This window comes from Ailuropoda melanoleuca, chromosome 2 (genome assembly GCF_002007445.2).
Source record: "Ailuropoda melanoleuca isolate Jingjing chromosome 2, ASM200744v2, whole genome shotgun sequence".
NCBI lineage: Eukaryota > Metazoa > Chordata > Mammalia > Carnivora > Ursidae > Ailuropoda > Ailuropoda melanoleuca.
The window spans coordinates 138,854,568-138,873,531 of NC_048219.1; the positions used below are offsets into that span (position 1 = coordinate 138,854,568).

General features: G+C 32.9%; 1 protein-coding gene across 6 annotated transcripts in view; it reads left to right on the top strand.

Annotated features, from left to right (window-relative positions):
- The window catches only part of UBR3 (ubiquitin protein ligase E3 component n-recognin 3), a 238,463-nt gene that overhangs the window by 153,561 nt on the left and 65,938 nt on the right, over positions 1-18,964 (top strand). For all 6 annotated transcript variants that reach the window (XM_034654712.1, XM_034654714.1, XM_034654715.1 and 3 more), the window contains 2 exons: positions 812-948; positions 7,039-7,124. In XM_034654712.1, the coding sequence (XP_034510603.1) occupies positions 812-948; positions 7,039-7,124 (223 nt within the window). The remainder of the gene's footprint in view (positions 1-811; positions 949-7,038; positions 7,125-18,964) is intronic.

Consider the following 18,964-nt stretch of genomic DNA (forward strand, 5'->3'; position numbering starts at 1 on the left):
ACACACTTTATATATGTGTAATTATAGAGTTACATACACTTTATGTATGTATGTATCAGATAAAATATCATATACTTGATTGAGCCATTCACTGTAAGTCAGTCTGTTTTACTGTGGGATTTAGTGTAAGTGAACCCATCTTCTATCCCATCCAGTAGGATTTATTTATTTAATTTAAATACTTAAATATTTCACCTTCATTACAGATTTATGATATAGTCTCTGAAAGAAGTGATAGCTGTGCCTAGTTTAAGTAGTAAATTTATGAAAATTATTAATATTTGACTTTTGAAACAGAAATTCATAGTTAAAAGCTACTCAAAGATTTATGTCCTCGCAGTTTCTTTTCTCAGTTGAAGACCAATTTTAGAGTCTGTGGTTTTTTCTTTTGTAAATCCGAATTTGTATGTGTTTAAAATATGCTTAAAGCAAGGGACATCAATATTAGTGTTTGACAAGTGAACTTAAATGAAAGTCAGATTGTTTATAAACATGGAAGCTGTTCTAAAATATTATTTTAATGATATCTACTCATTTGTTTAGAATATAGGTTTGTGTGGTTAGTTCATGTGGTTAGATTATAGGCTAACCAATCACAGTATAGAATTAGGATAAAATAGGAGAAGGTATTTCTTGATCTATTTTATCTTTGTGCACTAAGTATATTTATAGTGGATAGCTAATGTACATCTGTTTTAACTTATTAACTTTAATTTCCTAATGTATTCATATGATAAACATTGTCATGTTAGACTATATTAGAGAAAATGAATATGAATAAACTTTATATGTATGTTTGCATTTTTTACAGTCAGAAACCAACTTAAGTAAAGAAATGGAATCTGTCATGAAAGATATAAAAAATACCACTCAGAAAAAATATAGAGACTATAGCAAGACCCCAGGTTCACCAGACAATGATTTTCTGTTTATGTATTCTGTTGCTAGGTAGGTATATATGGTATATACTTTAGTATTTACTTATTCTGAATAGTTGTTTTTTTGTTTTATTTATGCCGTTAATATTTATTTGAAGAAAGGATGTATATTTTTTATGGTGGTTGAAATTATGGCTAGTTTTAGAACCTTCTCAAAGGATCATAAAAATGTAGGTTTCCTTCATTTTCTGAAGAGTTATTTTCATGAAATATTGGGTGAAGTGTTATATATTATAGAATATGTGGGAAGAAGTGTATTATTAACATTTTGGGACAGATGTCTATCTCAAAGCATGTGAGTATTAAATATGAAGGGTCTTGTTAAGAAATCACTTTTGAAGTCCTGTCAAAAAGTAATAATACTGAAAATGAAAACATTATAATTTGTTAAACACTTTTAATTTGTTTTTATTTTATAAGTAAGAAGAACTTATTTTGTTTGTTTTAAGCTAGTAAAATATCTAGTAATATACTGTAGGTGGTTTAGAAAATCAGATAAGGGAGGTGGAGCAAGAGATCAAGTTCTAAGCCTCTATTAGTAGCTAGCAGGGGGCTCAAGAAAACAGAGGTAAATAATCCTCATCTTTCAAATTAGGTAGGATTAGTCTAATTGACTGAGTGGGTGTTCAGTACCTAAGAAATGGTTCTAAACAGGAATTTTAGAACCCTTAATTGAATGAAAATGGAGAACCATAAAGAAGTAAATAGGGAAGAAGCAGGCACAATTAGAAACTTGTAAACACATTCTGCCAGAACTGATGTAGATCCCTGGATATCCCTAGAAGCATACTTTTTTGTACCTTGTCTCAAGTAGTAGTCTAATAGGTAAGATTTAGAGATGTAACTTTAATGTCATGCAGCAAATTAGTGGCACGTAGGACTAGAACTCAGATCTCTGAGTCAAGGTCTATTGTTCTTTCAATTACTGTCCTCCTTTTTCCTCCCCTGTATTCATCTTTTATAGGTCATATGTGCATGCAGTTCACCAGGGCCAATCTCTCTGCCTCATTCATGGACCAGAGGGCAACAAGAGTAAATGAGCTATATGTAGTCTTTAGAACCCAGGAAAAAAGAAACCAGATTTAGGAAAATTGTAAGCAAGTTAGAGCTCAAGATAAGGAAACATTAGTATCTAGTTTAAGAATGCAAACGCTGGACATGGATTGATGTAAAAGGATCTAATGGATTGGGAAGTAACTTTCTAGTCTGCATATTCTTAAACTATTGTTGTTGTTTATCTAGAATGCTTCAGGAGAAGATACAACAGTTAATTCAACATTTTGTGTCTGGAGAGTTACCAGCTGCATACTTGCAATAAAATACACTTTATGTAAAAACTAAATTGAATATAATTTAATTTTGCCATGGTTTCAAGATTTTAAAAAACTTCTATACAATATTGCAATAACGTTTTAGAAAATTGAGATGAACGTAGACCAACTCAGTTATGCCATGTATATATGTGTGTGTTTATACAGATGTATGTGTGTGTGTGTGTATATATATACGTGTATATGTGTAAATACTATATTTATGTTGCTTATGTATTTATGCCTTTTATTTTCTTAGGATTGATCTTATAAGAAAATTCTGGGTGAATATTAATGATCTGTCCATGGAATTTTTCTGTAGTATGATACATCAAATAACTTGATTTAGATTTAGTTTAATGGCAGTTTTAGATTCCTGTTTCTTGAATATATAAATTCCTATTTTGTTAAATATATAAATACCTTCTATGGTTGCCATGGTAGTAGGAGACTTTTAGGTCAACATATTTTGTTTTTTCTCTTTTATTGAGAAGCAAGGACAGATATCAAATGTTATTTACTATGGATGTATATGGAGAAACAGAAAATGTGTTCTCTCCTCCTCCCATTTTTCTCTGATTGCTCATTATAAACTCTAAAACAACAAGAAAATGCTTCTGCAAATGAGAGTATGTAACCCTTAAAAAACTCATTGTCCTTTGGTTAAAGTTTAGGCCATTGCAAAGTTCTTAGAGTGAGATTGCATGCCTTCTCTAAGTTTTACTTAGTTATTAAAAAGAAAACAGAAACCAAATTAGCTAAAAAATTAACAAAAACATGAATTAAGGGGAAAAAAGGATATTGTATCCTATTTGAATAGAATGTAATTTTCTCAAGGTAAGAAACTGGTCTTTATATATATCTTATGCCTAGTATATAACCTAATTTCATAAATACATATGATTACAGATTATGATTATTTTCATGCCTAAAAGGTAGGCATTAAAATATTTGGTAATATTTAAAATGCTTAAATGTTTAAATGAAATATTTAGAGACAAATTTATTTTGAGTTATTTAACTTTTAAATTAAATATTGTGATTCTTAAATGTATAATTCATTAGAATGTGTACATTTATTTGTATTTGACATTAGAAATTTGAATGGAATACAACCCTTATTTCCCAGAGCTGAATTTCTCCCCACTGAATGAGTAATTTAGTTTGCTCTTTAGGGAATTTAAATTTTTTGTTGTTTAGGAACAAAATATTTCTAGTGGTTAAGTAGCCTGTAAAGCTGTTAATTTTAATAATTGTTTTAGAGGGTTTTTTTTTTTTGTTTTTTGGGGTTTTTTATAGGTCAGTTTATCTCTTTGTTTTTTATTTTGTTTGCATGGTGAAGCCTTGGAGGATTTTTTGAGGGCCAGCAGAGAAGAAATTGTTGGAATGATATCATTCTCTTACATTAAAATTAATCAAAATTACTATATTCAAGTTTTATTGTATTTCCAAAAAACAGTTTGTTGCAAATACCAGTCATTCAGATGGATTATGGAAGGTTAATTTTGGGGAGGAAAGCTTTCCTCACTTAAATACCAATTTATTATTTATTTCTTGAAACAATAAGTGATACTAATTTTAGTAATTGATTTTTCCAAGGATTTTGGACTCAGGTTACATATAGCCTAGAGGTATTGGTGAGTAACACTTGGCCTGTATGTAGTAAGAAACATGGAAATGGAAAGAAGATGAAACATGAATAACTGAGATATAGATGAGAGGTATCTTTAAGTCACAGTGGGTAAATTGTGCAGTAGAATGAGTGCAACTTACTTACATATTAGTTTCATTATAAGTTTAAATTTTATAAACTAAGTATGTTCAAAATAAAAGGAATGCTTGCTAAAATACCAAATTATGAATCCTTTTTAAAGCCAAGAAATTCTTTGATAAAACACCCCCCACCCCTTTCTTATTTCACTGCTGGCTTTAAGGGAATAGAAGGAAGGGTCAACAAAAGAAAGAGAATAAGCTACGGGGACTAAAGAATCTTATCATTGCTTCCATACCCAAACAAAGAGATTTCTGGTTCCTAAGGTGTTTTTGAGCATTTTGCTATGTACCATCAGGGATTTAGAAGCTTTATATGAAATGGTCTCTGCTCTCCGGGAATTTACCATTTAGTTGGAAAGACAAAACCAATATACATCAATCTGTATAAAACAGAATATAGTTTGTTTTAAAAAACTCATACTGAAAAGTGCTATAGAACTTTAAAAGGGAATATTATCAAATTGAAATATAAAGTATGTGGAAATGTTTCTTTCTTGTCTCAAGAAAAGGGAATTAGTTCTCCCTAACTTCTGGAAGAGTTAGAGCTTGAGCTGAGTCTTGTATAATATAGGCTATGTATGGTGTGGACAAAGATATTTTTTCTCTCTGAGATATTGAGTAACTTGCTCAACCAGTAAGTAGTAGGCTCAGGCCTTGATCCCACAGGGGTATTAATTAGTGTGTGTTTGAGTGTCTGTGTGTGTGCATGTGTATACACACATTTGCTTTTCAAATTATAGCTCTAAAAATAGAAGTTCATACCAAAGGAGGGTGGAGGAGGGTAGAAGGGAAAGCAGATCTTGGTCATTGAAAAAGAAGCTGGAGCATAGTTGGAGAAGTTTTTAAGTGGAATATGTAGGTGGGCACCACGATAGGCCGTAAGCAATCTTTCTCATTTTTGTTTCAGTGACAGATTTTTTTTCTTCTTTTTTTCTTTCCAAACTAATTTGAATGGATTTGTGTTAGGAAGATTAAAAAGTAGCATCTACTTTTCTTGAGAACAGTCTTTATTTTTATATCACCCATTCAGGAGGGCAGAGACAGAATATTGTGTTGGGATTTTCAACAGTGAGGGAAGATCAGGCATGGGGCATGTGACACATTTGTATGTTCATTTCTCTAGCAAATCTCAAAGGACCAATTTTGATGTAAATGAAATAAGGAAAAGCTGAGGGTTAGGGCCTCTGACATATTGATTTTAAAGTCCTAGATTATTACATGATATTAACCCTTTGGATGGGTGGGTTTTTGGGTTTTTTTTTTTTTTCTTTTTTAATGTCAGAAGGAATGTTTTTCAGGAAATTTTCTGACCATAATCTGAAATAATTAATTAGATTTAGTAGTTTTCTTTCAAGTATTCTTTAAAATAAAATTCTTGGTAACATGTTTGTCATCCTTTAAAGTATTTTATTTGATAAACAGAATTGTTCTTGTATTTATATTTTAATGAATATTTTTGCAAACTGTGCTAAAATAAAAGTTGACATTCTGGTTCTGACATTCGTTTGTAAGAATTGATCATGTTTCTGGTTAGCTCTTTTAAAAGTACAATCTAGGAAATTTTAGTTTTTATAAGAGAATATAGCCGTTAATTTTTTTCTACAGATTAGGCAACAGAAGATTTGTGAAAACAAAATATATTGATCTCATTTATATTCCCTTGATGAAGGAACACATGCTGGTCTCCGCTCGCTTTCTGTCCACTAATATGAAATCCTTGTCCCTGCTTCCTTGCTGGTAGGTTTTTAGAAGTTCAGTGAGCAATGCAAATCGCCTGAAGGGTGGAAAATTCCCTTGTCACACAGATGCCCTTATCAGCAGCAACCAGATGGAGCTCTGAGCAGGAACATTATCAATGTTAAATTGCTTTTCCCCCACCCCAGTAGAGAGGATTAAAGCATTCCTTTAAAAATGGGTGGCAAATGTACAGATTTAAGAATATTAATTTTGTTAACAGTTTGCATTTATAAGTAAATATATGAAAATAATGTTTCAAAACATTTTGTGTTAAAAATACAACTCAAAGCAGTTCAAACTTTTAAGTAAAATAGGATCATATTCTTCCTTGAATTCATTTGCAAAGTAAGCTTGAAATTTTGCCTTTTTTTTTTTTTTTTAAGATGGGGATATCTTTTAGTGTCAAATGCATATCTTGGATATAAATTAGTTTATTCAGTTTTAGCAGTGGCAGATAAAGGTGTATTTAAGTTTATTAATACTGTTGAAGTAAAAATACATGCATTTTTATCACTCAGAATTTTCATTTATTTTGGCAAAATTCATTGGCTATTTAACTTTATTGTTTTTGAGTAAATCTTTAGATTCTTCAACAATTTGATTTTTAAAATGTCGATTTACTAATTGCTACTAATCTGTAAGCTAGTAAGTGCTAAATATATTACAATTTCAGATCCATATGAACTTTATTGATGTTTAACAGTGCCAGTAGTTACACAATGTACTTTAATAAAACTGTCATCTTAGAAGTCCATAGAAGAGGCTGCTGTTAATTATGTGTTGTTGATAGCTACTTTGATGTTAGTGATTTTCTTCAATATTGATTTCTAGATATCATCTAAGCTCCAGTGAGTGATAACCATTTCTCTGATAGAAAAGTTGGTATGCACTCGTGTTTTAGATGACAGTAACCACCTACTACTCAGTGGCTAACAGTTGGGTACAAGCTCTTCCATCAGATTCATGTGCAGGTTTATGAAATGTGTTGCTGTTGTTTTCCTTAAGGCCCAGTTTTTAGTATTTGCCAACATTTGGGATTTTGCAACAATTACATCATGATGTGTGCAGTTTTACAGGTTATAAATATGAACATATGTGAGGATAGATAAACTGTTTCCCTTTTTATTCCTGAATATCAGATAAAATATTATTATGGCTGTTCCATAAACAATTCATAAAGTTCTTCAACTTTATTTAGGTTGATTCAGACATATCAATAAAACAAATTAAAAAGTATTGCTTCAGTCTAATTGAGATATATTTTAATGCTTTATTTACAGAACCAATTTGGAACTTGAATTAATTCATCGGGGAGGCAATTTGTGTTCAGGTGGTGCAAGCACAGCTGGCAAAAGGTCTTGCTTAAGTAAGTAGTGAACAGTGTAAATTTAAAAACATTTTTATTTTAAAAACATTTTAAATTATGTCATTTTTGAAAGCCTATACAGGCAAAGTGTTCTTTTGATATATTTTCAGATTCTTTTTATGTTACATATAATCAGTTTTAATGGTGATTATATGCTTTAAATGGCTAATCTTGTACTTAAAAGAATCATATGAATATTTAGCTCTTTATATACATTTATTTACTCAGTAAATAAATGCCATACTCATTGATCAGATTTACATTGGCTCAATATTAAACAATATGGTATCCTTGGCTATAAAAAATTATCTTCAAACTTAAATTTTTTTAAAGAATTTTTATATTGTCTAGATTTAAGAAAATCTTTTTTAAAAAATGATTTGTGTTGCCTACAGATTCCTATAATATGCACTGCTGCTGTTAATTAATGAAGGCATTTGTGTACTATATTTTGATGTGGACATTAAAATGTATTAAAATTATGGATGTTTGCTTTTATTTATGAATATACTTACATTATAAAATAAGCATGATTCTCCAATACTTTTGTAAGGATAAGTTTGAGAGAAGAATCATTTGGAACTTAAGGTAGATTCTTCATGAGCATGGTTTTGATGCTATCACTAGTTATTGTTTAGAGAATTAATGTGACTACTAGGAATAATGTTACTTAATGTCAAGTACGGCTAATTATTGGTCCCAAATCACTGGAGTTAAAGTATTACCTAACATAATTGGAACAGAAAATAAAAATTGTTTAAAATACATAATGTATTCTTTTGAAAAATGAATATATTTTCTTAAATACTAAAAATATTAGTAGTTATTAAAAATTATCAACACATAGGTTTTTCAAAAATATATGTGTATTTTTAAAAAAGATTTTATTTATTTATTTATTTATTTGAGAGAGAGAGACAGAGATAGAGCACGAGTGAGGGAGAGGGAGAAGCAGGCTCCCTGCTGAGCAAGGAGCTTGATGCGGGGCTCTATCCCAGCACCCTGGGGTCATGACCTGAGCCAAACGCAGACACTTAACCGACTGAGCCACCCAGGTGCCTCAAAAATACATGTGTATTATTGTGAAAAGATATATATGTGATTTGGGGATGATTTCAAAGGAAAGAACTGATCAAAAACATCTTGAAATATTTATTTAATTTTAATTAATTAATTAATTAATGTTTAAGTAGGCTCCATGCCCAGCATGAAGCCCAACATGGGGCTTGAACTCATAACCATGAGATAGAGGCATGAACTGGGACCAGGAGTTGGATGCTTAACCGACTAAGCCACCCAGATGCCTCTCTTGAAATTTTTAATATAAAGATACAAACTTATGTGAAATTTCAACTGAGTTACCTTTAAAATTCTTACTAGTTGTATTAGATTTTGATATTTTGGGTTATCACTTGATTCCTAGAAATGTAAGGTTTTGGAAATTGTTTTTACTGAATATATGGTATTTACTGACTTTTGTATATACTTAAACTCTACTTATGCCTGGTGATTTAGTAGTAGTATAAAATTCTAGCAGCAACCACTTCAATTATCATTCCTTAATTTTAATTATTAAATTGATAGTTACTTCCACTTTCATTTCTTTTTATTTCCCCTTTCTTGAATAAGCAAGCATAATGTGCCAGTATAGAAAAGGTCCTTCAATCCCATAACGCCGGGATCACGCCCTGAGCCGAAGGCAGACGCTTAACCGCTGTGCCACCCAGGCGCCCCTGGTGATTTAGTATTATGTTTTAAAGGAGAAGTTGTTGATACATAGGAGTTTTAGCTTCTAGACTGTTTGAATTAGCAAACTGTAAGTTCACTTATTTTAATTACTTTTTCTTATTAATTTATTCTTAGTTGTTGTTTGGCATTGGCTAATAATATTCCAGAAACTGTTATATTAGAAAGTATTTAGTAAAGGAATTTCAGTCTTGTTCAAAAGCTCTACTTCATTTTTTTTTTTCTCTCAGGTACTTAAATATATCCGAGATTTGTAAATAACAAATTTATTCAGAATCTTAAAAATAGTAGTATAAAATTCTAGCAGCAACCACTTCAATTATCATTCCTTAATTTTAATTATTAAATTGATAGTTACTTCCACTTTCATTTCTTTTTATTTCCCCTTTCTTGAATAAGCAAGCATAATGTGCCAGTATAGAAAAGGTCCTGAAGATCATCCTAAATCTAAATTTAATACTATTTTCGGTTTTCTTTTTTCTTATGATTTATGTTAGTCCTTCCCGCCTCAAACTTTATTGAAGTATGATTGACAAATTAGATTGTATACAGTTGTATATATATAGGTTGTACAACATGATGGTTTTTATTTTTAGTTTCCATATGATTTATTATTGTTTAATTACTTACACATTTCTTATCCTAATGTAGAATATATTTTATGTTGTATAAAATCCCACTGTTTTGCAAGTGTATAAATTTAATGTATTTGTTATTTACACAAGCCTAACTCAAACCTGATTTATTTATTTATTTATTAAAAGATTTTATTTATTTATTCGACAGAGATAGAGACAGCCAGCGAGAGAGGGAACACAAGCAGGGGGAGTGGGAGAAGCAGGCTCTTAGCAGAGGAGCCTGATGTGGGGCTTGATCCCAGAACGCTGGGATCACGCCTTGAGCCAAAGGCAGACGTTTAACGACTGTGCCACCCAGGCGCCCCTCAAACCTGGTTTACTGAACACCAGAGCTTAAATTGATGGTGTGTCTTAGGATCTTAGATGAAATATTTCGTTTTTTTCATTTTTTTCATCTTCCAGTAGAACTTTAATGGTATTATTAAAAATTCTCTCTTTTCTCTAGAGACTCTTCATAAGTCAGTATTTTCCCATTTCTATTTATTGCTCTTTGTTACCTTTTAAATATCTCATTTTTAAAGTCTTTTTTTTTCATAATATTTTTTGGGAAAGAGTAAGAAAACGTTCCATTAATTAAATGATATGGAACTTACACTTTAAAACAATGTTCCATTACAACTTCTTGATAAAATTGAAGATTAGTCAAGAAAAGATTTAATAAGTTTTGTCTGGAGCGGCTTGAATAATGCCTAATAGATAATTATGGACGGGGACACACACACACACACACACACACACACACAGAGTTGAGAGCAGGAGAAGATTGCTTTTTCTATAACAAAGAAAGCAGAAAAATATTACTGGCCAAATTTATACTGAGAAATAATATAAAATTGTAGTGGAACAGTGCCATTCAGCACTTACATATTAAAATTTTTAAGTCTTGAGGTAAAATGACCAGCACCCAATCATAATAAAAGTTCATTCTTAAATATGTGTGTGGGAAATTTTCCGAAGTAAAAAATGAGCAAAATTAATTAACAAAGCAGCATACTGTGGTATTTTAATAATACCTAACATTTGTAGTTTTAAAGTTTGTGAAATAATTTCACATAAATTATTTAGTCTTTAGAATGACCATGTGAAATAGGTGTTATCACTTTTTCATAGAAAAGAAACTGAAATTCAGAGTGATTGCCTTGCCAAGTCATACAGCTGGAAAATATCAGAGCTTGCACTTGAACCCAGCTATTCTGACTCTAAATTCAGTTATGTAAGACATACCCTTGCTCACAAGTGTCCCAAAGGATACAGAACTTTTAAGAACTTTTACCACATGGGCTTAGTCAAAGACATTTTACTGTGTACTGTTGCCTTGGGATTTTTCCAGGCTCTGCTTGCTAATAACACTCCCGTTATTTTATCTATTTTCTTTCGTTAACCTTTCACTGAGATTCCTATTTTTGTTTTGGGCCACTCCTTCAGATATTTTCTCAAGTCCTGATTCCTTCTTCCTTGGATACCAGTTGAGTTTTCTTTTCTTTTTCACCAGTTTGCTGGCTGGTTCCCCCTTGTTTGAGATCATATTTAGCTGGTAAAATCAGTGACACTTTTGGTGGACGTGGCATTTGAACAAGACTATAAAAGATAAGTGAATTTAGGATTTTTGTTGCAAATTGATATATGCATTGATGAATACCACCAATTTTGTTAGCAATAGATGTAGGACGAAGCGGATGCAAAAATTGAAGGCATGACTTTTTATTAAGAACAATGTTTTATTAAAATTAGTTAATTTCTTCGTTCAAGTAATTGAAAAGTAGTTATGGAGCTCCATAGATTCCAGTGAAGTTAATAGCACAACAGTTTCTCAAGTAGATATTGTTGAAACCAGTGGCTAGGGTAGGAGTGGAAGGAAGAGGTGTCATTTGATAAATTATTAATATTGGGGATAGTTTTAAAAAAATATCTATCTTTAGGTAAACAACATCTTTCCATCACCCAAGATCCACCAACAACATCTTTCTTTGGGTCTGAGGCTTTCTGCATATTACTATAGTTTAAGAAGCCACAGTTCACCTCACAAATGAATTTCATGATTTTATAGAGAAATTAAAAATTAAACTTCAGTCAGGAGAGGTTATGGCAGACCTTTGCTTTGACATTTTCATTGGGGGGCTCTGACTTAATTTTGATACAATTTATGATCTCATCAAGAATGATGCATGTGTTTTGTTATTCATAGAAAACAATCCAGCTTGATGTGTACAGGCAACTTAAAATAATTTTAATTGCTTGAAGAATGAATTTTTGTTGAATTTAGAGTTAGAAGAATTATTTAATGTTAATTTCATCATACTGTAAGACTGCATTAAGATATTGTTGATTAAGATCACAAAATTCCTCCTAAGTAGTCCCACCTTGTAATTTAATAGTGGTAAAATTCTGGTATCTATAGCTTATTAGGGTCTATTCTTAGATTTAAGAAATTATGAATTCTACAAATAGGTTGAATCACAACTTTTGTTCTATTCTTTTTGTTACCCCATAACAAGAGGAAAATTTGGCCACCAAATCATAACAGTCAAAACGCATAAATTAATATGAAAAAAGTGGAAATTGCCTCCTGATTATATTCTTTATGAATAGGCAGATGATTTGGGAGCAACCTATTTTACTTCATGGATTCTCTCTCTCGTTGTACCCAACCAGAAGATTGTTATAAGAACTCAATTTTAAAATGTATGTTAAGTCTTCATACATTATAAATCTTGACGTTGCTGTTTCTGCTACTTCAGCACTACCTTTTTCAAATTCGGGCATGGATATGTGTGGGTAAGGAGACCAAAAGCAAGATAAAAAGTTCATTTTTAGCTCAGCTTTTTTTTTTTTTTTTTTTTAAGGGCTTAACAGATGTTCTATTGACCTTTTCAGAGATGAGATGAGGTGGTCAGAATGGGATTTATTACCAAAGATTGATACTGTGTATCTGTTGGGAACAAAATACATTGTTAATTTGGGGAGGCCTGGGTTAGAGGGATAAGAGTGTGGCTTGATAATTTGAACTAAAAGGAGTGGCTTTATTTTTTAAAGTCTTCTGAAGGTTCTATGCTTTGTGGCCAGGTAGTCAAGCCTTCCTGAATTTACGATTTGTGTATTCCAGGAACTAGGTACCACCAATAATAATTTCCACTATCAGGGTGTAGGGAGTGTAGGGGCCCTCAGATCTTGCTAGGCTTAGGGCAGGGCAGCTCCTTTCTTCTGCAGTATGATTAGAACTCCTGCCCCTCAGTTTTAAATGAGGTGCTCAAATTAGACCAGAATTCATGGAGCGTGTCCTTTTTGATAAGGAGGAAATTGGTATTTCTAAGAACCAATATTTCTTTACCTTTCCTATGACTACCTATGTGTGGAATTAGATTTGTGCCTCTCCCCATATTGTTCCAAACAATGTTGTAAACGTGAAGCAGGAGGCTGCCAGTCATTTAAACCTTAAAAGTAGAAGGAAAACAGTTCCATAAAATTAATACTAATGCTATGATACTTGAGGTGACCAGAGAATGATGGTACAGTGTGCCTGGGAATGGAGACACAGGAACTCCAGGAGGCAGGAGAGGAACGCAGCATAGAAAGCAGGAAGATAGCTTTTTCCTCTCACATTTTCCCATACGCACATGGGGGAATAAAACCTCTCCTAAGTAAGCAAAGCTCTGCTAATTTATCCCCAAACTTGTCTGTGCCTTTATTGACTAGAAGCAACATAGGATACAATGCTGGAAGGAGCACTGAGTTAGAGTTAGAAGATCTGGATTCTAGTCACGTTTGTTATCTTTTGGACTTTAGGAAAGTCACCTAATTTTTTTACCTTATTGTGAAAATGGGGATGATTGTGGATGTGCTGACTATCTAACATATCTATCATGGTTAACTTAAAGATCAAAAAGTAATAGATAAAACTGAAAGTATATATATACACATATACTAACATATAGTTTATGTATGAAACTTAAAGTATTTTTTATATATTATTATTATTAAATTTTTTCTTAACCCTTCAAAAGTCCTACTGTGACTGACACTTTATTCCCTGCCCTACCTTCCATGGAGTGGTGAGGAGTGGGATGGGGCAAGATGAGTCAGCTCCTGTCACCCCATGGCATGAACCTCCTGTTTCGTGGGAACCAGAGCTGCAGATCTTCCCTTCTTAGAGTTGTTCCCAGACTTCATTTGAGGAACCCTCTCCCATCTTTCTACAGCTAACTTCTCAGGAGTAGAGGAACCAGGGTTAGCTGACTTAGTTGTGAGAGGAGTATATCCACCTCTCTTTATATTCACCTTGGATGAATTGGTCAGAACCATTTCCTTACTTTGATTGCTCAGTTACGGAGAAATTGAGGGTTTTTTTCCCCCCATGGTAGTTCAGAGAGTCATTTGGCTAATTGAGATGTTTTTCATTGACAATTATTTAATCAGTAATAACTGCACTGATAGGATTAAAATCTTGAATGATCTGAAATGCAGACCCAGTTAAGTTTACTATAGGTAAATTTTAACAGTGTTATAATTTAACATGGAACGGATTTATAAAAGTTTTTAGGGCAATTCTTTAACATATATTTCTGTCTTAATGACATGAGTTCTACTAAGAAATAATCTACCAATTTTAGATTACTATTTTAATATTGATAAAGATAAAAGGGATAGTTAAAGCTTATCTTTTTGTTCCAGCTATGAGTTCTTATAATTAAGTCATAGGGTTTTTTGTTTGTTTTGTTTTGTTTTAAGGACAAACCAGTCTTTCAGTGGTGTTTCTATTTTAGTTAGGACATGTCTGTCTTATGATTAAGCACATTATAATACTTTGGACTTGTCACAGTTATGAAGAATTTGATTTGGTATTGCAGAAAATAGAATTCTTTGTCCCAGTTGATTTGTCAGAGCAACCAGCATGGGGCAGAAGATGGTGAGAGCAAGTAGGTCAAGCACTGCTCTAGTAGTTAGAGTTGAGAGGTCAGTCTCTTTGGGATAATAAAATTAGGGCTGATTAATTGGCCTACTTCTTGGTTACTGAGCCAGGGTGTCATTATGACAAAAAAGGAAGAGTATAAATCCTTCATGAATTTTATGCTTATATTGTATGATTTTTATCATAGGACTATTGATTTACTCGTGCAATATTCAGCATACTTAAACAAAATCCTACTATTTGCCAAGTACTGTGCTAGCCTATGAAGTACAAAGAGGAAGGGACACAATTGTCTTCTTCAGGGAGCTCCTACCATTAATAGGAGAGAAAAACATATGAAAATCATTACTGGACTATAGAGGAGTGGTAAAATAGAGTTAACTCAAGGTATAGAGAATGTATAAAGCAAGGGATGATTACATCTGTCTCAGTTATGGTATTAGAGAAAACTTTACAGAGGAGCACTTGAACTAGCTCTTGAATGATGAAACAAGCTTGCCTGGAGAACAAGAATGTGCTATTCTAGGCTGAGAGAACAGCTTGCAGAGACAGAGTGAGACAACATGACACACTGGGGAATACTTGGAAAGGGAAGAAAGGAGGTTAAGGAATAAAGATAGGGGTTATCTCATGAAGGGCTTTCAAAACCTATTCCTTCAGTGGTTCACCAACCAGTTATGAGATAATATGAAAGACTTATTGTTTACAGGGATCGGGAGAGTGAAACAAAAGGCATGAAGCTGAATGAGCACTCTGTTGAGTAATCCAGTTGAGAAATGATGTAGCGGTGGAGTGAAGCAGAAGAGGATGGATCATAGGAGGTAGAACCAGTAGGGTTGGTAATCAGTTGGCTATGGAGGGCAAGGATGTGTGATTTGAGTCCGCAAGTGTTTTTGTTTGTTTGTTTTGGCTTTGGTTTTGGTGTTTGCAGGGGCAGTGATGTCATTCCCCCAATGGGGATTATAAGAGAAACTGAACATTGCAGCCCAGATAACACTGGCTGTATAATCAGGTTATTTTTGGATATATTGATTTTGTGGTGCCTGTTGAACATTGAAGAGCTAGAAAAATTTGTGAATTGTAAACTTATGAGTAGACATGGAAGCTGAATTTGATGAAGTAGTGTGTGCAGAATGGGAGGGAAGGAGAACTAAGAAGGGTTCCTTTTTCTTTTCTTATGGAGAATGCTACCTTTTAGGATTTAACAGAGGAAGAAGACGCATAAAAGTAACTGAGAAGGAACTGGGGGAGAACCAGGAATGAGTAGTACCAAAAGTTCAGGGGAAGAGAGAGAAGAGACTTAAAAAATATATATTAATATTTTTTGTGAAGTGGTAGTTTTATGTGGAGACCTGATGTTTATAATGCTATAATTTCTAATTTTAATTGTAATATCTCAAGGTTATAAATATTAAATTTATTATTTGGAATTTATTCTTGCAAACCATGTGTATATATACATGTATGTAGGCACACCTATCTACACATTATACATATATGCAATTACTAGAACTATTATTGCTATATAACAGGCCAGAAAGGTGGTATTATTCCCATTTATAGATAATAAAACTAAGGTCTTTTGTCCAAGGACACATGATCAGTACAGTACTTGGATTCAAATCTAGGACTTCCTGGCTCCTACTAGAGGGTGGTGCCTCCTATACATATGTTGAAATCATTGCACACCTCTAAATAAATTTAATGGTGTTTCTCATTTCCAAAATGCTTTTATAAATGTGGGTCTAACTTTAGAACTGTAAAACATGTTGTTCCAGAAAAGAAGTTACCTATTCTTTTTGCTGTTGTTATTCAAGATTTTGATAATATGATTTCTTGATATAATTATTTTCCAACTTTTAAAATATCCTACAAAACGGTTGGTATTTTAAATGTTTTCCCATTGGGGTGCCTGGCTGGCTCAGTCGGAAGAGCATGCAATTCTTGATCTTGGGGTCATGAGTTCGAGCCCCATATGGGATTTAGAGATTACTTAAATAAATAAAACTTAAAAATGTTTTCCCATTAGTTTCAATTTTTAACTTTTTGATTATGATCATAGGTTCTCCTTATCCTGCATCTACTACTGTCAATATCTTTTTTAGTGTAAGAGATCTTTTTGCTGCTAAATGAGAGTTAATTATTGATAGCCCTCAGACTAAATTTTGAAAAGCACAATGAATAGTGAAAGGTGTTAATTGTTATTTGGCCAATTCTTTGTTTCCTAATGAAGTTATTTGCAGTTTCTAGCCTTGTTTTTCAAAGGTAGATAGATGTACCTCATTAGATAGTCCTCAGCTCTAAAGTCAATACCAAAGACTCTTGTATTATATTAATAGCTTTAGAAGATGCCTCAGGGTTACAATATCAGTTTTTCATAGGAATGGAAAGGGGTATGTTTGAGTTAGAAAAGGAATTTTGCATTTCTCTTTTAATAATAAAAACCCTAGGGAGAACGAGAGTGGTAAAAATAACAAGGAAGTAGCAAATCTTGAATTCTATTCTTAACTTTTCCATAGGTACTAGGATGATCTGGCAAGGTTCTTCCTTTCTCTGGGCCTATTTCCTCATCTGCAGAAATGAGGGAATAGAAGAGATTTAAAAAGTTTCCTTCAACCTTTGTATTTCTTTAATTATGGTAGAGGTTAGGAAAATAGATGGAATGCAGCATTATTTCTATGCCACCATGGGTTTCAATGCAAAACAAGTTAGTGAAATTGCAACTCCTGTGCTTTTGATTAAATCAGATAAACTTTCTGATAATTTACTTTCATCTTGAAATATAAAAACAGCTTTAAGAATTTTTTTTTAATTTAAATTCAATTAGCCAGCATATAGTTCATACTTAGTTTCCGATGTAGTTAAAAACAGCTTTGATTCAGTTAACACCTATACAAAAAAACCCGTAAAACTCCCCACCTTGCAATTTGAGTTAATATTTTCCTGCTAGAGGAATTTAGGATTTGTGTTTTTTTTTTTTTTAACACTTTTAGTTTTTAGTGCCTTTTTTTTTTTTTTAAGATTTTATTTATTTATTCGACAGAGATAGAGACAGCCAGCGAGAGAGGGAACACAAGCATGGGGAGTGGGAGAGGAAGAAGCAGGCTCATAGCGGAGGAGCCTGATGTGGGGCTCGATCCCATAACGCCGGGATCACGCCCTGAGCCGAAGGCAGATGCTTAACCGCTGTGCCACCCAGGCGCCCCAGGTTTTAGTGACTTTTATTATAAATTATGTACTTGGTAAAAAAGTATCTCTTACGTGTAATTGAATTGAAATAAAACGACCAATATATCTTTCATCATTTTATTTCTCTGCTGAAAACATCCCTATTGTCAGTGTTATTAGTTGAATCAGTTAACTGGAAAAACTAGAAATTTGAGAGACTTAACTGGTCTCCAAACTGGGGATAACAAAGTAAATTATTTGTGAAAACTAATTGAGGTAATATATGTTAAATGGTTTCAAAATAGTGCCTGGCATGTAACAAATACTCAGCTAATGTGGTATTAATAGGATGAAGAATTTTTTTAAGAGAGGATTTATACTATACATTGACCTATAGACATGAGGTGAAGTAGGTTAAGGTATTTACATTCTTCTGTTTGTTATAGTGAGATCAGGATGAAATTTACAGGTATGTACAAAAGACTATCAGTTTCCTTGCCCACCTCCCATTTCCTCTACCTGCCCCACAGAGTGAACATTCACTTCGTTCATCTTACAGCTCTCATATGTCTTACAATAGCCTCCCAAAACCACAGCTACTACTGCTGTTACCCCTACTACTACTATACCCTGCCCCAAGAGTCATATTGATGGATCTTAAATCAACCTAAAATATAGATGGTTTCCAAGTCAGTTGCTCAGAGAAACAAAATCTTGTTTTGTTTTGATTATTTTAATTTAGAGAATAAGTGACAACAATGTGCTTGCGTTATTTGGCTTTTTTTTCTGTCTGGTTTTAAGAATTAATTTCAGTCATATGTCAGAAAGTATTACCTGATTTTCTAAAAAAATGACTTTTTTTTTTTAAAATATTTTATTTATTTATTTGACAGAGATAGAGACAGCCAGCGAGAGAGGGGAACACAAGCAGGGGGAGTGGGAGAGGAAGAAGCAGGCTCACAGCAGAGGAGCCTGATGTGGGGCCCGATCCCTTAACGCCGGGATCACGCTGAAGGCAGACGCTGAAGGCAGACGCTTAACCGCTGTGCCACCCAGGCGCCCCTAAAAAAATGACTTTTGAGTCACACGTTTTTGAGTATTTGAGTATTTGAGTATTTGTGGCAGAATAATTTGAGTATTTGAGTATTTGAGTATTTGTGGCAGAATAATCTAATTCATTCCTTGTCATATTTACCACCAAAAAAGGACATGTGATATGAAAGCAAAATTTAGGATTTTCTTTTGAATGATTTTAAAATTTTAAAGAAAAGGCTTTTTTCCCCCCGAATGTAATGAGCAGAATTTTGTCAAAAGCTAAGACTTGTAGATTATTTGTTAGGGTTTAGACAGAAGAAATGAAAACAGCTGGAATAGCTGTGCTA